Genomic DNA, 22,931 nt, shown 5'->3' on the forward strand with positions numbered 1-22,931 from the left:
TTTAGTCAGGACCCTAAAATTCGTTGTCCCGAGACGCACCCAACCACCCAACGAAGCTGAGAAAGTACTCTGCCTCCCTTGGTATATCTCCGGGCAGCGTGTGATGCCGCCGTAGATGCCACTGTTAGGAGACCGGGTCTATTTAAACGCCTGCTGCGCTGCACGGAGCATTAGCAACGGAGAATGCTGGGCTTCTCGGCTCCGTTCATGCATCTCGGGATAACCCAGGGTCCTGCCTACAATAATATGTAATAAAACTGAGACGCGATCATGCGTTCTAATGCTAATGCTCCGTACGTATGGACAATCAGTGACAATATGGAATTTACACGTTGTATAATAGTGAGAGTAATTGTTGTTTTCGCGATTCACTCTGACGAGCCGCCACTGCTATCACAGTGGCAGTTGCCTAACTCCCCCTAGTCTAAATGTGGGCAACTATCAATATAATGTAAATTTGTAGGTTTCTATTGATAATTTCCCACCTCTACTAGTTTCATCTCTATTATTTATTTCACAAGATATTATGCTTTTGCTTGCTTTGCCGATTTTTAATACACTCGTCACTGTATAAATACTGTGGCATTTCTATTAGATTGTTGATTATTAGAATATTGTTGATAATAAAATAAACTCGTTTTTGTTTTGAGTAATAATCAAAAACCAGTTAGTGTCAATTAGCTTAAGTTAAACGTTGGGTTCATAAAATTTGCGATAAAAAATATAATATGGCTATCTAATACCCAATTTGTGTCGGACAGTGCTATATTTGGATAAAGGACCCTCCAATATTTCACTTGTTATTCGTGTCCGAAATTTTGTAATCGCAAAACATAACCTGCCATAATATACATACAATAATATACAAACATATTTACGTTGTCCGACTAAAGAAACGAACCTGTAAATTTGTCGGACAAAGATCAACAAGCTTTATTAATTAATATTTTCAATTGAAAATTAAGAGTTTTGTAATAACAAAACTGTACCGTGCTAGAGTGACATCTTGGGGGTGTCGGGCTCGACGATAGCGCCCTCTTTTTTGTTCGACACAAATAATTTATTTTATTCTAACGCATAATCTTTTGATTAAAATTAAAAATAGGGCTTTTCATTCACAGTCATTTGTTTCGAGCTTCGGTCACATGTCACATAATATTAATATATCTACGTCATACGTTATTGGCATATACGCATATACCAATGATACAAACCAAAGACGTATGACGTAGATATATTAAGATTATGTGGCACATGACAGAAGCTCGAAACAAATGACAATCGATGAAAAGCCCTATTGTCGTTTTGCAATCACAAAACCTAAGCGTGCAGGTTTAGGCGCGGGGCGTGAGAAAACGCGTCCAACCTTCACTCTGAAATTTTTCAGAAAGTGGTAGACTCACTCAAACGAAGCAGTTAAAACTATTTTTAAGACTTTTGTAATCATTTTTGAAAAAGGACGATGTACAGGGTTATTCACTATATTTTGACCTCCCCGTAAACTGCTTTATTTACAGAATTAGAAAAAATGTTAAATACAAAAGGACATCCATCTGGGCGTGATGACGTAATGGATTATTTTTTATAATAGAATTCGCTCCGAGCGTTAACAAAGTGTCAAAGCAAAATCTACCGACCTGCTCATGGTGGCGGTTGCTTGAATCTTTGTAAGGACGCTTTAGTGTATGTTTAAATGGGACATTTAAAAAAATGCCATATCACGCTATTTTTTGTGTGTTGTTCACTGTAAAAATACATGGAGAAATAGTGATGTGAAATATGTACTTTTATCTAGTTCCCAAAAAAAACATACACTTTTTAGCTCTGATAAACCCGAATTGACTACAAAAAGTACGGATACGGTATGTCCTATATAACCTCACTATCGCAGATTATGTCAATATTAACGACAAAAAATATTTTTGTTGAACTATAAATGACACTATAAAAGAATAACCAATGAATTCAAGTTTAACAAAATAATCCCATAAGTCTCAATGCTAAAACGTCGTTACAAATCTGACAGCCTGTCACGTGACTGTAAATTGCTGTAAATAGAGGGGAGACGCATGGTGCGAATTGGGTTCGTGTGCTAGCTCATTTGAAAAGTTATTCAATCCTATATTCAGTAATATAAACATTAAGATAATTATTTATATAGGGTGTCCAAAACATTTTTTTTAATTAAATTAATTGACACAAAAAGAAGAATGTATGTAATTTATTTAATTCAAAATATCTTCTGCTGCTGTTAAAAAACAAAAATAAAAGTTTATTGCACAAATAAACATTGCTTTTTGCTTAAATTCAATGATCAAACTGCCAAGAGGCAGATGGGTGGCAGCTTGAACATTGAATTTAAGTGAAAAGTAATTAAAAATAAAAGTTTTCTTTTTGTGTCAATTAATTTAATTAACAAAATTTTTTTTGGACATCCTTTATAAATAATCATGTTAATGTTCATATTACTGAATAGGGAATTGAATAACATTTCAAATGAGCTAGCACACAACCCCTATTCTCATTTAAAAAAATATGATGGATGCCGTCACTAGCACAATACATACACTATGTCAAAAAATCATAATTCAAAAATCGGATAACTTTTGTATTTTACATTTTTTTCTAATTCTGTAAATAAAACAGTTTACATGGGTGTCAAAATATAGTGAATAAGCCTGTACTGTGGACTATAGGTATCTGATTGCAAAATCAATTGTACTATGCCAATGGTCATTAGTTGTCGACTCATTAAGCTAAAAAAAATTACCACCTGCGCATTTTAAGCTACCCAACGTTATGCCTAAGCAATTATCGGTCGTAAATGTTGATGCATATCCTACTGTATTAAAAATTCAGTAAATGTGAATTGGCCATAACTATGGACTGTTGTAAAAAGCAATTTTTTTAAATGAATATACCTATCGATTAAATGTTGATAAACGTGATAGCAAATAAAAATTAAAAACTTCGTTTATTCTCAATATCTATATTTAGAAAGAATATATGTACATAGAGTAAAAACACTGTAAATGCTGTAAATACATACAACCCTTATCAAAATCTGCAACTAGTCCATGATTTTTTTTGTAAATAAGATGCTTTAACGGTAGTTGCAAAATTCGACTTTTATTTTTTACTATTGACTGGATTATGTGTATCTCGCTATACGCATAGATCGCGGATCTGTTGTACATGTTTACTACTTGTAATTAGAAAGTGTTATATATGTCAGTCAATAAAATAGGCAAATTTATTAAATAAAAATTATTGAAAATCTGGATTACTTATTTCTTATTTAACTGTATTTAATCCCTACTTAAGTAATCTGTAGTTCTTGACTTAAGCAATAGATGGTGCCACTTGCGAATTGTACGAGAGACGAAAACATATTTGAGGGAAATGATACATCAAGTTAATTTATACGTTTATTAAAATACGATGAATATAACATTTCGACGATATTTTTGAAGTTATACTTCTTTACGATCGAGAGTGAAATTTTTTAATGCCGGGCGCATGCGCACACAGACAGTATGTATTTCGTTGCTAATCTTTCAAGATATATGTATTAGCGCTATCAGCGCAAATAAGTCATATTATATCATATAAAAAGATATATTGGTGTTCTTAGTAAAGGTATTATTTATTATAATTTTTGTGTCTTTGGATTTGTCTTCCTCAGGAATAAGATATTTTATAATAATATGTAGTAAGTATATTTAAAATATTTTTGTATATTTAACTTGGTCTATTAAATTTGTCAGTATGTATGAAAAATCTTCAAACCTGTCAAAGCAATTGGTATCGTTTTAATAAAAAAATTTTAAAAGTGGTAGGTAAAGAAAGTTAGTTTAATATTTAAATAAATTACAAATAACCTGTTAAGTATATTAATTTTGTTGAAATCATAATAATAGAAGTATAACTTCTTATGTGCGTACAAAGTACACACACATTTTTTTCACATAGGTTTTACTAATGTCTATTTTATAATAACATATCTTAATACTATTTTAGCTATTTTATTAAAACATTCCGTCCAGCTTTTGATCCAGATGCAACGTTTCTGATAAATTTGTCTGCTTCATAGTTACCTGTAAATAATAAAATATATTAGAAATCAGCAAAAAATTCAGCATCAAAAGACATTCCAAACAGTGTGTGTTTGTGTTTGGTATACACAAATAAATAATGTTTGAAGCGTATGAACATTTATTGTTGGTCGTCTTGAATCATTCTTGTCTGCGTATATTGTTATCTTTTAAATTAACAAAATGAGTTTAAAGGGGTCAGAGAGTGTTATGTTCAGATGTTTACCTATATCCTTTTGTATCCTGCAAAGCAAGTTATTTTGGCAGAATTTTTGAAACACGACATTCATTCCTTCTTTTAATCCAATTTCTTATCCAGAAACGACGTTTTTACGTTCTTTATTCCGTCTTAACATAATTTTCGTGAGTTGCTGAATCAGTAAATTACTATTAATATTTATACTTTTGCGTATAACTACACTTGGCGCCATTTTATTAAAACTAATTGCTTCAATTTTGTTTGAAATGTGTGATTAAAAACTTGACCGATTTTAATTGATCCACTAAACTTGATCAACTAAAATCGAACAGTGAGAATGCGCCTTTACTTTGACCCGAATTGGACAAAATATGAAATTTTTAATTTTACGAAATTTCCAAATCTTTAAGTATTTTTTTCTCACAGACCGTAAGCCGTAAAAAAAGTCTGAGCACAGAAGAAGAATTACCGTCACATTTAGAATGCCTGCAGTTTACTCTTTTTATTGCTTTTAATATTTAACCAAAATGCGGCAGCAGAAAATCAAAGGTAATATAAATATAATATAAATAAATAATAATATAAATATAAGCCCCTGAAAAAAATTATGGTATAAAATTTTTTGTAAAATTCTACGTTTTTGTGAGTTCACATGATTCCTCAAGAGAAAAGCAATTGCGGGGAGCCTACTGTTCATAAAAAAACTCACGTACTTTGATCCAAATTGAACAAAATATTTTTAATTTTACGAAATTTTCAAATTTTTAAGTATTTTTTTCTCACAAACCGTAAGCCGTAAAAAAAGGCTGAGCACAGAAGAAAAACAAGCGTCACATTTTATGTAAGAAATTACTCTTTATAATGTTTTTACTATTTAACCAACATGCAGCAGCAGAATATCAAAGGCCATGAAAAATTATGGTATAAAATTTTTTGTAAAAATTCTACGTTTTTGTGAGTTTACAAGATTTCTCAAGAGAAAAGCAATTGTAGGGAGACTACAGTTCATCAAAAACTCACATAATTTTACTCAAATTAAACAAAATATGAATTTTTTAATGTTACGAAATTTCCAAATCTCTAAGAATTTTTTCCTCGCAAACCGTAAGCCGTAGAAAAATTCTGAGCATAGAAGAACAACGAGCGGCATATTTTATGTAAGAAAATGCCTACAGTTTACTATTTTTAATGCTTTTAATATTTGACCAAAATACACCAGCAGAAAATCAAAGGCTATAATTATATGAAAAAATTATGGTACAAAAGTTTTTGTTGAAAATCTATGTTTTTTGAGTTTAGATGATTCTTCAAGAAAAAACAATTGCCAGGAGACTACAGTTCATCAAAAACTCACATACTTTGACTCAAATTAAACAAAATATGAATTTTTTAATATTACGGAATTTACAAATATTTGAGTATTTTTTTCTCACAAACCGTAAGCCGTAGAAAAATTCTGAGCACAAAAGAAGAACGAGCAACAAATTTTATGTAAGAAAATGCCTACAATTTACTATTATGTACTGTTTTATTCAAACTTAAAAACAAAACGTTTGTGTTGTTGCAGATCTAATAAGCATATAGAACATGGAAGGGTAGAGATGCCATCGATATCATCATCGGAAGTACTAAGAAGAAGAAACAATTATGATATTCCGATACATTTTTTGTATTTTATATGTAAATGTTATTATGTCAATGTGTTATGTTTTTTAAATATAAAATCAATAAAAACGTTAAATTTTTATTTGAATTTTAATTTCACCTACCCTTAACCTGTATATTTTAGTGATAATGTAGATTTCGTTAATTGGATTCGTCAACTGACTAACCCTTTGTCATTTCTGCTTTCCTGATACTACGTTTTAAAATATGTCGATTTTTAGACTATATCCTTCAAAATAATTCATAAATGGACACAACCTTTGCTGTTTCTGCTATCCTGGTACTAAATCTTAAAATTTGTCGATTTTTAGACTATTCCGTTCAATATAATTAATTTATGGACAAATCCTTTGCCTTTTCTGCTCTCCTAGTACTAAATCTTCAAAACTGTCCATTTTTAGACTATTTCATTCAATATAATTAATTGTTGGACAAACACTTTGCTGTTTCTGCTCTCCTGATACTATTTCTTTAAAACAGTCGGTTTTTAGACTATTTCTTCATTCAATATTATTCATTGATGAGCAAACCCTTTGCTGTTTCTGCTCTCCTGGTACTAATTCTTCAAAACTGTCGATTTTTAGACTATTTGGTTCAATATAATTCATTTGTGGACAAACCCTTTACCTTTTCTACCCTCCTGGTACTAAATCTTCAAAACTGTCGATTTTTAGACTATTTCATTCAATATAATTCATTGATGGACACACCCTTTACTATTTCTACTCTTCTGGTACTAAATCTTCAAAACTGACGATTTTTAGACTATTTCATTCAATATAATTCCTTGATGGACACACCCGTTGCTGTTTCTGCTATCCTGATACTAAATCTTAAAAACTGTCGATTTTGAGACTATCTGGTTCAATGTAATTCATTTATGGACAAACCCTTTGCTATTTCTGCTCTCATTGTACTAAATCTTAAAAACTGTCGATTTTGAGACTATCTGGTTCAATGTAATTCATTTATGGACAAACCCTTTGCTATTTCTGCTCTCCTGGTACTAAATCTTCAAAACTGTCGATTTTTAGACAATTCCGTTCAATATAAAGCATTGATGGACACACCCTTTGCTATTTCTGCTCTCCTGGTACTAAATCTTCAAAACTGACGATTCTTAGACTATTCCGTTTAATATAAATCATTGATGGACACACCCTTTGCTGTTTCTGCTCTCCTGATACTAAATCTTAAAAACTGTCGATTTTTAGACTATTTCGTTCAATATAATTCATTTCTGGACAAACCCCTTGCCTTTTCTGCTCTCCTGGTACTAAATTTTCAAAACTGTCGATTTTTAGACAATTCCGTTCAATATAAAGCATTGATGGACACACCCTTTGCTGTTTCTGCTCTCCTGATACTAAATCTTAAAAACTGTCGATTTTTAGAGTATTTGGTTCAATATAATTCATTTATGGACAGACCCTTTGCATTATCTGCTCTCCTGGTACTAAATCTTCAAAACTGTCGATTTTTAGACAATTTCGTTCAATATAAATCATTGATGGACACACCCTTTGCTGTTTCTGCTCTCCTGATACTAAATCTTAAAAACTGTCGATTTTTAGAGTATTTGGTTCAATATAATTCATTTATGGACAGACCCTTTGCATTATCTGCTCTCCTGGTACTAAATGTTCAAAACTGTCGATTTTTAGACAATTCCGTTCAATATAAAGCATTGATGGACACACCCTTTGCTATTTCTGCTCTTCTGGTACTAAATCTTCAAAACTGACGATTTTTAGATTATTTAGTTCAATATAATTCATTTATAGACAACCCCTTTGCATTTTCTGCTCTCCTGGTACTAAATCTTAAAATTTGTCGATTTTTAGACTATTCCGTTAAATATAAATAATTGATGGACACACCCTTTGCTATTTCTGCTCTTCTGGTACTAAATCTTCAAAACTGACGATTTTTAGACTATTTTGTTCAATATAATTCATTTATGGACAAACCCCTTGCCTTTTCTGCTCTCCTGGTACTAAATTTTCAAAACCGTCGATTTTTAGACAATTCAGTTCAATATAAAGCATTGATGGACACACCCTTTGCTATTTCTGCTCTCCTGGTACTAAATCTTCAAAACTGACGATTTTTAGACTATTTTGTTCAATATAATTCATTTATAGAATAGAACAGAAATATGCTTTATTGTCACTGAAAATTTTTACAATTTTATGGACAAAGCTTATATAAAGTCAAAAGAAAAATAATATCCAACAACAAATAACAATTAACAACTACAATTTAATAAAATTAGATAAATCGTCAAGATACAGTAAATAAGATATAAAACCAAAGACAAAAACAATTAATTGCAAAATTTATATACATTGCAAATTGTCGATTTTTAGACTATTCCGTTCAATATATATCATTGATGGACACACCCTTTGCTGTTTCTGCTCTCCTGGTACTAAATCTTCAAAACTGTCGATTTTTAGACTATTTTGTTCAATATAATTCATTTATGGACAAACCCCTTGCCTTTTCTGCTCTCCTGGTACTAAATTTTCAAAACTGTCGATTTTTAGACAATTTCGTTCAATATAAAGCATTGATGGACACACCCTTTGGATTTTCTGCTCTCCTGATACTAAATCTTCAAAATTGTCGATTTTTAGACCATTTAGTTCAATATAATACATTTATGGACAAACCTTTCGCATTTTCTGCTCTCCTGGTACTAAATCTTAAAATGTGTCGCTTTTTAGACTATTCCGTTAAATATAAATCATTGATGGACACACCCTTTGCTGTTTCTGCTCTCCTGGTACTAAATCTTAAAATTTGTCGATTTTTAGACTATTCCGTTCAATATAAAGCATTGATGGACACACCCTTTGCTATGTCTGCTCTCCTGGTACTAAATCTTCAAAACTGACGATTTTTAGACCATTTATTAGTTCAATATAATACATTTATGGACAAACCCTTCGCATTTTCTCCTCTCCTGGTACTTAATCTTAAAATTTGTCGATTTTTAGACTATTCCATTAAATATAAATCACTGATGGACACACCCTTTGCTGTTTCTGCTCTCCTGGTACTAAATCTTCAAAACTGTCGCTTTTTAGACTATTTTGTTCAATATAATTCATTTATGGACAAACTCTTTGCCTTTTCTGCTCTCCTGGTACTAAATTTTCAAAACTGTCGATTTTTAGACTATTCCGTTCAATATACAGAGAGAGTCTGTAAAGTGGAATAAATTCAATATCTCAAATACTAATTGTTTTTTTGGAAAATGCTCAGACCCGTCGATTAGTATTTCAAATTGTCCTTTTTGACATTCAATAAAAATGTATACAGGGTGTCCCAATTTAGAGATATGACGTCATCGTCGATTTTCTTAAATGGCAACACTGTCATTTTGATAGCTAATTTAATAGCGTTTGTAAAGTTATACATAACTGCAAAATATCAAATTTTTATTCTCTACCATTTACAAGATAAGAGAAAATAACAAAGTTATATCTGTAATTTGGAATATATTCAATAATTAAAATACTAACTGTTTTTTTTGAAAAATGCTCAGACCCGTCGATTAGTATATCAAATTGTCATTTTTGACATATAATAATAATGTATACAGGGTGTCCCAATTTAGAGATATGACGTCATCGTTGATTTTCTTAAATGGCAACACTATCATTTTGATAGCTATTTTGATAGCGTGTGTAAAGTTATACACATCTGAAAAATTTCAAATTTTTATTCCCATAACGTTGCCCATTGACAATTTGACAATAATTGAGGGCAACATTATGAGTTTTTGCTTAATTTATTGAAATAATTAAATTCAATTATTAGTTGATTACTTCTTTTTCATAACTTGTTATTTTTTATTATCATCTAAATGGTAGAGAATACAAATTTGAAATTTTACAGTTGTGTATAACTTTACACACCCTATCAAAATAGCTATCAAAATGACAGTGTTGCCATTTAAGAAAATCAACGATGACGTCATATCTCTAAATTGGGACACCCTGTATACATTATTATTATATGTCAAAAAGGACAATTTGATATACTAATCGACGGGTCTGAGAATTTTTCAAAAAAACAGTTAGTATTTTAATTATTGAATATATTCCAAATTACAGATATAACTTTGTTATTTTCTATTATCTTGTAAATGGTAGAGAATAAAAATTTGATATTTTGCAGTTATGTATAACTTTACAAACCCTATCAAATTAGCTATCAAAATGACAGTGTTGCCATTTAAGAAAATCGACGATGACGTCATATCTCTAAATTGGGACACCCTGTATATATTATTATTGAATGTCAGAAAGGACAATTTGAAATACTAATCGACGGGTCTGAGCATTTTCCAAAAAAACAATTAGTATTTGAGATATTGAATTTATTCCACTTTACAGACTCTCTCTGTATATCATTGATGGACACACCCTTTGCTGTTTCTGCTCTCCTGGTACTAAATCTTCAAAACTGTCGATTTTTAGACTATTCCGTTTTAAATCATTGATGGACAAACCCCTTGCCTTTTCTGCTCTCCTGGTACTAAATTTTCAAAACTGTCGATTTTTAGACAATTCCGTTCAATATAAAGCATTGATGGACACATCCTTTGCCATTTCTGCTCTCCTGGTACTAAATCTTCAAAACTGACGATTTTTAGACCATTTAGTTCAATATAATACATTTATGGACAAACGCTTCGCATTTTCTGCTCTCCTGGTACTAAATCTTAAAATTTGTCGATTTTTAGACTATTCCGTTAAATATAAATCATTGATGGACACACCCTTTGCTCTTTCTGCTCTCCTGGTACTAAATCTTCAAAACTGTCGATTTTTAGACTATTTTGTTCAATATAATTATAGAACAGAATAGAAATATGCTTTATTGTCACTGAAAATTTTTACAATTTTATGGACAAAGCTTACATAAAGTCAAAAGAAAAATAATATCAACAACAATAAATAACAATTAACAACTACAATTTAATAAAATTAGATAAATCGTCAATATACAGTAAATAAGATATAAAACCAAAGACAAAAACAATTAATTGCAAAATTTATATACATTGCAAATTGTCGATTTTTAGACTATTCCGTTCAATATATATCATTGATGGACACACCCTTTATTGCTGTTTCTGCTCTCCTGGTACTAAATCTTCAAAACTGTCGATTTTTAGACTATTTATCATACTGTTTTATTACATATTTATCATATTTTTATTACATATTTATCATACTATTAATCATATTGTTTAGCTTCTTGTATTCTGTCAGATTAGCATTCTTATATCTCATTAGATGGCTTTCTTGGACTTTTTCCAATGTTTTTTTGCATGACTCCCATAATTGTTCTTCTGAATTTTTATTTCCCAATTTCTGAAACTGATCTTCTAATTATTTATCGGTTACTATTTCTTTCGGGTATTTTGAGTTTTTTAATCTTTTTAAATTTAACTAATACTTTAGTTGCTATTAAGTTGTGGTTGGAGGGTACATCCGCTCCTGGATATGTTTTGGAGGATAAGATAGCATTTCTATATCTTTTTAATATACAGATATAATCAATTTGATTTCTTACTATTCTTCCACAAGTGTCCATAGGAGATTTCCAGGTGTAAAGTTGTCGCTTAGGCAAGTCCAAAAAAGTGTTGGATATTACTAATTGTTTTTTTACGCAAAATCTAATCATTCTATCTCCACGGTCGTTTCTCGTTCCTAAACCAAATGTTCCTAAACAACATCTTCTTCACTACCTCTTCCAACCTTGGCATTAAAATCCCCCAATACAATGTTTATATCTTGGCTTCCTGTGAGTGATAATAAATAATCTAGATCTGAATAAAAGCTTTCGACAACTTCATCGTCATATTGTTGTGTAGGTGCATATACCTGAATGATGTTTAAGTGTGTACGATTTGTTTGGACCGAAGAAGGCTAATTAGATAGATAGATTAAACTATTTGAAACATGGAGAAACAATAAACAACCACTGATATATTGGTTCATTGGAGCGTTTGAAGACCGAAATCGCAAATAATCAGCCTCATTTGTTCAAGAAAAAATTGTTGTTTCACTAAGACAGTGCACCGTGTCCCAAGTCGAGAAAAACAATGGCAAAAATGCGCGAATTGGACTTTGAATTGCTGCCGCATCCACGGTGTAGTCCAGATCTAGGCTCCAGCGATTACGATCTAAAAAAAAAATGCTCCGTGGCAAGACATATCGCTCCAGAGAGAAAAACTGAAGCTTATTTTGAAAGAAAAGATAAATCGTTTTACAAGGGCGGCATCAACAAATAAGAAATGCGTTTGTATCCTCGCTAAATGGGATTATTTTGATAAATAAAGAATAACTTTTGCAAAAAAAATTGTTTTACCATTTGGTCCCGGAACGACCGACTCGGTAGCTTTAGGAATAATGTTGAATATATTTATGTAACTCAAAACACTTGATCTTTATTAAATAACTAGAACTAAAAAATTCTTATTAGATATAAAAACAAATAAAAAAAAATCTGTGTAAATTCGGCAATGCGACGTTAAACCTCAACGGGAATTGCTGTAACAAGAACAAAACGATAGTTATAATTCTTTAAAAATCATTTAACACACACCTAATCACCTTCGCCTCTTCTTTGCTTCTCCAATAGCCTAAGAAACTCTTCAAAAATGGCAACTGAATGTAACAAACTGGTTTTTTTATAGTCTTTGATCTTTGATTTCGATGGAGTCTCAGCACTATCTACTTCCATTAGATATTGTTCTTGTTCCATGATCTTTTTGTCATAGGCATTGATCTCATCGATTAGGCCACTAAAATCATCAAAAATTATGAGTGTTTTGAGAAAGACAAATATAGACAAGAGGACTAATCATATGTCATATAATTACTGAATCATTACAGCGGACATTAACAGCGGAGTCCAGAAGAAGGATCAATGCTGTGGAATGGACTACATACGAAGAAGTGCTGGAATCTCCCGATTGGGCAGATTATGTAACGAAGAAATAAGAAGAAGGATGCAGGCACACGATACAGCGGTAGACACGCTCGAGAGAAGAAGCCTAAAATGGTTCGGTCACTTACCTAGAATGGACGACCAACGATGGCCAAAGAAACTACTGAAATGGAAACCCCCAAGTAGGAAGAAAAGGGGAAGACCAAGACTATCCTGGAATGACACGATAAGGAAGGCCATGGAACACCAAGATTTGGAAGAGGGAGATGCCCAGGATAGAAATAGATGGCGGTTAGGTGTGAGGGTGCGGCGTCAGCCGATATGACACCCCGTATTTATATTTACTGAATCAGTAAAGTGTTGAATTTGGACAAACTTATAACTTTTGTAAAGAAAACCGAAATTTTGTTGTTATCTATATTCTGTTTTTTAAACCAGGAGTAATTCAAATTTACCGCGCTGTAATGCTCGTTTGATAAAGAACAAAATTTATGATCATTACAAAACATCCAAAAGACAACGAAACAGTCCGCATTATTAATATCCAGATAGAAAGGGTAGATAAATACAAATACAGTAAAACCTGCCATATCCGGATCAATGTGGCGACAGACCGGTCCGGATATGAAAAAATCCGGATATCAAGACCACTACTTCTTTTACAGTCTCTGAAACGTTTTCTCCTTCATACATTCCAGTAATCAACGCCGTCAATAACTTTTGTCGATAGACACGTTTTATAGATTCTATAATACATTATTTCGCCATCTTTTAGTTCTTCTTTTAGTGCGTTGTCCAACAGCAGGACTGCCTTTCTCGGTAGATTTCGGTAGATCCGGACGGCGCAGAACCGTCCGGATATGGGGAGGTCCGGATATGACAGGTCCGGATATGGCAGGTTGTACTGTATATATGTAACAACATTGGTTAGTCAAAACGCAGAACAAATACAAGAGATTAAAATCCGTATAGAAATAGCAAGGGTAAAATTTGTGAAAATGAAACATCTGTTATGTAGTAGAGAACTAAGAGTGAATCTAAGGATAAGGTTGTTGCGCTGCTACGTTTTTACAAGTGGATCTACGTGGTTGTTGCTCTACAGATCTGAGGCCTGGACATTGAAGCCAGTAGGGATTAAGAAATTGGAAGCTTTTGAGCATTGGTGTTATCGAAGAATGTTACGAATATCATGGGTAGACAAAATTAGCAATATTGAAGCCCTTGATAGGGTTTATAAGAGGATGGCGAAATGATTGTGAAAAGCAATAGTTTTAAGTACCTGGGATTGGTATTACAGAGTAATGGAGAAATAGGTGGAGATGTATGGAGAAGAATTAGGGCTAGATGGATGAAGTGGAAGGAAGCGAGTGGTGTGTCGTGTGACAGAAAAAATTCCAATGAAGACGAAGGGAAAATTCTATAAAACAGCCATAAGACCGGCTATGATGTACGGAACTAAATGTTGGACAGTGAAAAAGAAATAGGAACAACGAATGCATGTGGTGGAAATGATAATGCTTAGATGGATGCGTGGAGTGACAAAAAAAGAATGTGTGTGTACTTTGTACGCACGTAAGAAGTTATACTTCTATTATATGATTATATGATTATAAACGAAATTAATATACTTTTTATTTATATTTTATTTAAATATTAAATTAATTTATACTTACTACTTCTCAAAAATTTTTATTAAAACAGTGCCAAAAAACACATTAAAAATGCCACAAATGATTTCTGAACATTAATTGTCGGAAAATTTTTTAACTAAATACGTATTTTCTGAAAATAAAATTATACAGAGTGTCCCAAAAGTAGTGGAACGGTCGAATATTTCGCGAACTAAACATCGGATCTAAAAACTGAAAAATACATGTTCAATTATTTTCAAAAATCTATCCAATGACACCAAACGCCAATCCCCACTACACCCCTTGGAGGTGGGGTGGGGGGTAACTTTAAAATCTCAAATGGAAACCCCTAGTTTTTCTTGCAGATTTGGATTCGTTACGTAAAAGTAAGTAACTTTTATTCAAGACATTTTTTCGAACTGTGGATAGATGGCGCTATAATTGGGAAAAGTGATTTATCCTGATACCATAGGTAAATTATAGAAACGGTCTAATACCTCGAGAAATACACTTCCAAATGAGAAACCAAAAAAAAGGTTTTTAATACTTTTCGAAAACCTATCGAATAACACTAAACATGACCCTCCAACCGACCCCCTGGAGGTGGGGTGGGGGGTAACTTTAAAATCTTAAATAGCAACCCCCACTTTTTATTACAGATTCGGATTCATCATGAAAAATTAAGCAACATTTATTCGAAACATTTTTTAGAATTGTTGATAGATGGCGCTTTAATTGGAAAAATACGATTTATTAGCGCCATCTATCAGCAATTTTAAAAAATGTTTCAAATAAATGTTGTTTAATTTTTCATGATGACTTCGAATCTGCAATAAAAAGTGGGGGTTGCTATTTAAGATTTTAAATTTACCCCCCACCCCATCTCCACGGGGTGGGTTAGAGGGTCATGTTTGGTGTTTGTCGATAGGTTTTCGAAAAATATTAAAAATCTGTTTTTTGGTTTCTCATTTGGAAGTGTATTTCTCGAGTAATCAGACCGTTTCTATAATTTACCTATGGTATCAGGATAAATCGTTTTCTCCAATTGTAGCGCCATCTATCCACAGTTCGAAAAAATGTCTTGGATAAAAGTTGCCTACTTTTACGTAACGAATCCAAATCTGCAAGAAAAACTAGGGGTTTCCATTTGAGATTTTAAAGTTATCCCCCACCCCACCTCCAGGGGGTGTAGTGGGGGTTGGTGTTTGGTGTCATTGGAGAGATTTTTGAAAATGATTGAACACGTATTTTTCAGTTTTTCGATCCGATGTTTAATTCGCGAAATATTCGACCGTTCCACTACTTTTGGGACACCCTATATAATAAATATACTTACAATCATAAAATGTATAAAAAAAAATAAAAAAATAAAAGTTTATATTGGGATTCGAACCAACTTACCACGCGGCTGGTATTTGCGTTGTATTGGGATTCACCCGCATTAAAACTTCGCCACAGAGACAGCTTGTCATTATGTGCGAAGATCGTCTAACTAAACAGATTAACCTTTTGACATTTTTAACTTATGTAAATCAAATTATTTTGATTTTGAATTGAAATGATTTAGAATTGAAAAAATACAACAAAACATAGAGTAAGAAGACAATATATTAGGTGAATATTAAGGTGTAAAATAAAAGTATTACATACTACTTATGTATTTTGGTAGGTTCAAGGTAGGTATCGGAGCCCGTATAACGACTAATAAATTTCGCAATCACTTGCGTCGTGCAAAGTGGCTATGTTCAAATATCATAACAAAATTTGATCAACTATTTATAAAACACTTACCAGTGAAAGATTCTTTAGCTTTGAATAAGCGAGATCTGCGGCACTCATACTAGGCACAGTTTGATGAGCTTTCACATTGGCATGCAACAATCATCTCTTCTATGTAAATAAGTCCAAAAATATAATATGAAAACTATTTAAAAAGGCATTAACTAACTTTTTGTTTGTTGTTTCTCTTCCTACAAATTTTAAAACGCAACAAGCATACATTATAACCAAACCATGCACAGTCCCACAGCTGTGCCACAGCTGCCATATTGGATAATTTTTGTCATGTCATTTGAACATCCAATCAGAACAAAGTTATAATGCGCATGCGCCCGGTCGCTAGGTTTTCCCATATAAAATTTCACCGTCATTACGCCCGTAAAGAAGTATAACTTCAAAAAGGATAATATTAAAAATGAGTATATTAGGGGAAGTCTAGGTATGGCACCAATTGATGTCAAAATGAGAGAGCATAGGTTGAGATAGTTTGATCATGTTCAACGTCGAGACGTTAATCACCCAATACGAAGAATAGCTGAAGTGCAGATTCCTGGAAGGAGTAGGAGAGGAAGACCAAAGAAGACGTGGGGGGAGACGATTACGCAGGACATGTTGGTAAAAGGAATTAATATTGATATGACCCAAGATAGAATTGTGAGAGAAATGCAATTAGGGAAGCCGACCATGCATAGGGATAAGTCAAAGAGAATGATGATAAAGGAATGAAACTTAATCAGCCATCAGGTGAAATCATACAAAAACCTGTGAAGGAAGCCGACAGAGAAAAGAATTTTGGACATCTGTGGTTTGGACACTTCTGTCGATGTTGTCATAATTTGTAGTAATATTTAAGTATTCTTCTTCTTCATCAGATTTTTGTTCTAACATGCTTTCATCAAAATCGCCACTCTGAATAAGATTTGAGCCATGAAAAGAGCCATTACCTATTTATTTTTCTTCATCATCATTATCATCATCAGATGATATATTATCGTATTTGGGTCAGTGCTTGGAGTGGAGGACGTAATAACCTGTTGAAACTTTCTATATTCCATTGGGCGGTGGCAATTAAAATCACTGGATTATTTCTTTCTCCATCCACGTTGGAGTTTAACTTCACTTCACTAGATTTCTTCCCATTGGGCGGCTTTCTGAAATGTGAAATAATTTTGGCACTTGTTATGTACAGTAGAATACCGGGATAATAATAATATGTACAGTAGAACCCCGCAAATCCGAACCCCGCCAATCCGAACGTTCGGCAAGTCCGAACCAACAGAAAGTGAAAAAAATTTAAAAATTTAAGACAAAAACTTAAAAAAATGGTTGTTGAACAATTTTTTGTTTGTTCAATGTTAAAACATTGAACAATATAAGAATAGTAGGACTTTGACATTTAAAATTTCTTAAAAATGAATACGTACTTTATATGTAGTGCAGTGCTTATAAAGGTTAAACATAAACTGACTTTGGTTTTGTCAGTCAACTTGAGTCCAAAAATATTGCCCACGCTCTTGCGAGAACGTTTTGCGACTTAAAATCAACGACAATGAAAGCTTTGAATTCTCAGTTAGGCTGTCCCCCCAATTAGTTTGGATGTTCGGGGTTCTACTGTATATATTTTTTAAAATCTGCAAACACTAGTTGAGTGAAAAATCTGCAAATGATTTTACAGATGTGTCTTGGAAGTTTTTAATGCTTTGAAACATATTTCCATTGATAGGAAAAAAATATAGAAATATCTGGAAGAACAAGTTCCTAAAACATTAATCAAAATCATAGAAAGTACATAAGAGTCATTCAGAGGAAAGGTACAAGTCGGAAGCCCATGGTCTAGAGAATTCAAAATAAATAAATAAAACAGTAAGATAGTTTAAGCCCATTGTTGTTCATCGTAATAATGGACAGGATTATAAAAAACCTTAGAGCTAAAGAAGAAAGCTTAAATACAATAATTGGATACAGGAACTTGCAACCAGTAAAATTAAGGAGTATACGCTAAGCAGATGATATTGTACTGGTAGCGAACAATAAAAATAAAATGCAAATGAAAAGATTATGGTATTGTTTAGCCACACAGGTAGGTATTGAGTACCAGCAAAAAAATCTTTACAAGTGAATAAAATACATAAATCAGAAGAATTATTATTTTAATTTTACAAATTAATACTTTCTCATATCAATTTACTATTTTATCTGGGAATAAGCCACACAAATGGCTTATTTTGTATACAATAATAGATAGGGGCAGGTAGGCTGCATACTATAGTAGCACCAAACTATTTTAATAAATTACTTACTCTACAGATTCATGTATTTCTTCCCCAGGCAAATATACCATTTTATGAGCACTAGAGCCTCCTTTAATTATCTGAAGATAATCCGATATACAATTTCTAATGGAGTCATCCATTATTCTTGCCTTAGGGTCACATACCCAACAATGGATACCTTAAAAATTGATTAAATAAAAGAATTTCATGTATAATGTTTTTATTCAGGGTGTATCATTGGGAAACTGAAATACAGTGGAACCCCGTTAACTCGGATTAATCGGGACCGCGGCCGATCCGGGTTATCGAAAATTCGGGTTAGCCGGAGAAAATGGTAAAAATTATTAGAATATGGTATGCTTACAGATAAACTCCGTTATAATTGGCACACAGACACTTGTAAACCACGTTCGCATTCCACACATACAAAGCGTCGTCGAGAGTCTCATTTTTAGCTTTCTTAGCTTTGCACCGATTGTCCAAACTGTCTTTTGTTATCATTTTGAAACAAAAACAACATTTTAAGTTTTATTGCCATTACGTAGACAAAAAATCACGAAACACAACAAAATCTGAATATATTTACGCGGAACGAACAATGAGACTTTACTACACACACACAATACCGTCTCGCAACGAGAACGATCTTATGTTATTTAATAAGAGTGAAGACTAAGACCATTGTTTGAAAAATAATTTTTTAATAGTCTTTTCTAAACAATGCTAGACAGTTTCAAGTAAATAAAGGATACTACAGATGCCTATTGGTTTCGATAACACGAGAATGAGCGTTGTCTGCCATGCCAGTTATTTTTACTAAGGTATATTATGTATCAAATTACACAAATACGCATTATCTCTCATTGTATAATGTGTTTGACATTGAAAATTGAAACGAATGAACTACATAGGAATTCGCTAAAACAACAAATTTTTACGAAGAAAGTTTATTATGATAAATAAAATTAGCCTGAAAAATATAAGATATAGTATTCGAACAATATGTTTATAAGAAAAGATAAAAGAAAATATTTTAAGATGTTGAAAAGAAATTGGAAAATCCAGCATAAAGGACATACATTTTTATTGTTGTAATGTTTGTCTGATAAAAATCGGTCCGGGTTAGCCGGACTTCCGGGTTATCGGGGGCCGACTTATCGGGGTTCTACTGTACTTGTATGGTGAATAAAGGTCACTGGGTTGGTTCTAGATATACTACATTTATTACCTCACCGATTTTTATAACCTAGTTACAGGGTGTTTTATCGATTTTGCCTATTTCTTTCTGGACCCATAACTTTAGAACCACCCAGTTTATATTTTTGATACTTCATACACATAATATATCGTCGCCTTAGTACTATAACTTGATAACTTCAAAATTGACGTTTTTGAGATAACTAGTTCACAAGATGTATTTTATTTGCCTCCATATTGTGTAAAAACTTGATAGCTCACTTCAAACGGGTTAAGTATTTATTTATGATTGACGAAAGTTGATAAAACTCAAATGCCACTAATATTAAGTGCTAAAACTTGACAAGATAAGTTATCAAGCTATTATTTAATCGAAATAATGGTGAATACAACATACACTGAATGCTATAACTAGATAACTCGAGTTATCTAGTTTTAGCACGTGTTTCTCTGAAACCATTGAACTTACCACATAATTGCTATCTATTTATTCGGTTCATTCTAATGCAAGAATTCAAGAATTGTTAGCAGATCTGGCAACCCCCATGGCAGAGGGCTAATTTTCAACAAAATAATGTTTAATTAAAATATTAGTTGTGTTAAAAAGTTCACTTATATGTCGATGGTTAAGAGCACAGATATAGTATGTCCACTTTTTGCTGATTTTAAGATAACATTATAAAAATATTCAGTAGGGTCATATGAATGTTCTGCATAATTATTGCAAGTCCAGAATGATTGTAAATGGGTTAAACGGCCTTACCAAAATATAGTATTTCCTATTTGTACTAAAAACCGACTTGCACAGATATTTTATGTCCGTTTGGAGGTGTACAAACATAGTATGTTTTGGGACATACAATATTAGTGCTCACGCGATCAAACTTATCATGGCTGTAAATACTGTTTGTCCGGGTATGCAGTAACATACCTTATGTTGTATGTCCATACACATTTTCAAAAAAAATATTTCTTAACCCAATAATACATAATATTTTAAAAAATATCTACATTAAGCTAATAATGATACCCGAACTTATTACCCAAACATTATGATATATCGGTATATCAGCAGTATCAAACAAAAAGTAACGCGAAAACTTCAAAACGTTCTCCTCAACAAAACGTTCTCCTTAACCATCGATGTGACTTAGCACAACATGCGACATTACCAAATGTTAACATTATGGTAGTGTTAAAAGTTGATAAATTTAATTTTTCATGTTTTTTTCCATATTGGAAAACAAATTTACACCATATTCCTAAATAGATCAGTTGCCAAAAAGTTAAGGAACAGTATTTTAGAGCCGCAGAGTGAATTCTGTATTTACCAACATCATGGTAGCAGCACACATATCTTAAAAATCTTTAAACTCGTTTATCTCAAAACTACTAATTTCGAGTTATCAAGTTATAGTATTAAGGCGACGATATCACATTTAGAATCCAAACCATCCAACAACTAATTATAAGAAAAGCCCAGTTCCGGACTAAAAAATAACTATGTACTATAAATTCATTGTGACCTTAAAACAACACCCTGTATATTGAAATTTTCACAATCTATTTGCATATTTGAGAAGAGCACAAAAACTATATTTAATGGTCCTCCGCTTCAATTTTTTGGCCAGACAATTTAGTGACATTACTTTTAGTACTGTTGATAAGAGTTCCGAGTTCTTTAAAATTTCGAGATAATTTCAAAATTAAAGACATAAAATTGTCTGCGCAAAAAATGGAAGAAGACCGTTAAACTTAGTTTTTGTGCTTTTTTCAAATGTGCATACGGATTTTGAAAATTTCAACATACAGGGTGTTGTTTACAATTACTTTATATTTGTTTGTTAATCTAGACCTGGATTTTTGTTGTGATTAGTATGTGGGTCGTTCTAATGTAGTAAATAAGTATAGATTATTTCTAAAATGGTATTTAGTCACTTACTTTAATAATTTATTATTAAAAGTTAATAATACGCTCTATAGCCTAATAGAGAACCCTCTATAGCAAATTATGCAAAAAATACAAAGATTGCGCTGGACAGGTTACCTTGCAGGTCTGACTTGAGCTGTAAGGCCATAGGAGAGAGGGAGAAATGGATGCAGTTAATAAATAAATAAATAAGTATACCTCTCCTTCCAGAAAACACCCAGAGCCTGTGATTAAAGCCGAAATGATGGTAAAGTGCTGCATCCAATATTTTACAAGCTATGACCATGAATTTCCAACATTTCGTGCAGACGTCTGCACCTGAACAACAAGTCCTAATATCATCATAGTCGGTCATATCAATATCAAACACTATCTCTTTTTCTTCAGGTACAATTTGTGACACCGGCCCTTTGTCTCTAGGCTTGGTTGGATACATAGCCCCTAAATCGATCTTAATAGGGAATTTCTTTAGCAGCTCGCTTAAAAACTCTTTTTGTGTATCAAATGATTGATATCGAATGACAATATCTCCCAGTAGAGTGAATGATATTTCTCTTTTGGCAAATGTTAATTTATGTCATAAAATCATTGTTGTTTATAAGTAACTTTAGATCAGATACAGTCGGAAAAATGAAAGAATACCCATGAACGAACATATAAAACACGCTGTATTTTCCTGTCACCGTGTCACAAAGAAAATTGTCCAGTGCAAGTACATGTAACAATGATTATTACATGTACTTGCGCTGGCTAATTTTTTGTGTGACACGGTGACAAGAAAATACAGCGTATTTTATATGTTCGTTCATGGGTATTCTTTCATTTTTCCTACTGTAGTTTATCCACTTACCATAACTTAACCACTTATAAAACTGTGAATGAGGGAACAGTTTTCTATAATATAAAGGCAAAAGATCACGTAAAGTATCTGGGTTGTATTCAACAGACATATTATTTATTATTTAAATTATTTCATAAAAAGTTTAAAACTATTATGAAACTATTCTTGTTATTGGCATTGGCGGGAAATATTTAGAGTGAAGATAGTCACACTTATTTAGACTCGCACTCAGTGAATATTCAGTTCGGAATTTAGTGAAATTGCTCAACATTTTTAATAATATAGACCAGGGAACAGGAACTAACGATTTTCCCAGGACACTCGTTGATACAGGTGGATACATTTGTTAA

At 32.4% G+C, this 22,931-nt stretch overlaps 1 protein-coding gene across 1 annotated transcript; it reads right to left on the bottom strand.

Annotated features, from left to right (window-relative positions):
• Positions 1-3,415: 3,415 nt before the first annotated feature.
• Positions 3,416-22,911, bottom strand: LOC114329838 (DNA primase small subunit-like). The gene is made up of 6 exons (XM_050652218.1): positions 22,529-22,911; positions 21,939-22,311; positions 18,641-18,791; positions 17,285-17,491; positions 12,586-12,784; positions 3,416-4,097 (listed from the first exon to the last, which is right to left on the bottom strand). Exons 1-4 carry the CDS (start codon positions 22,688-22,690, stop codon positions 17,329-17,331), a joined length of 849 nt encoding a protein of 282 aa, XP_050508175.1. The 5' UTR covers positions 22,691-22,911; the 3' UTR covers positions 3,416-4,097; positions 12,586-12,784; positions 17,285-17,328.
• Between the last annotated feature and the right edge of the window lie 20 nt (positions 22,912-22,931).

The sequence above is a fragment of the Diabrotica virgifera genome, chromosome 5, assembly GCF_917563875.1.
Source record: "Diabrotica virgifera virgifera chromosome 5, PGI_DIABVI_V3a".
Taxonomy (NCBI): domain Eukaryota; kingdom Metazoa; phylum Arthropoda; class Insecta; order Coleoptera; family Chrysomelidae; genus Diabrotica; species Diabrotica virgifera.

Excerpts from the sequence above, each read along its gene's own strand:
- LOC114329838 (XM_050652218.1), bottom strand. The coding sequence starts at position 22,690 with ATGTCTGTTGAATACAACCCAGATACTTTACGTGATCTTTTGCCTTTA. Across the intron at positions 22,312-22,528 it reads TGAACGAACATATAAAATAC|TTAACATTTGCCAAAAGAGA; the intron begins GCTGTATTTTCT and ends TTATGACATAAA. Across the intron at positions 18,792-21,938 it reads GGTGTTTTCTGGAAGGAGAG|GTATCCATTGTTGGGTATGT; the intron begins GTATACTTATTT and ends TCAATTTTTAAG.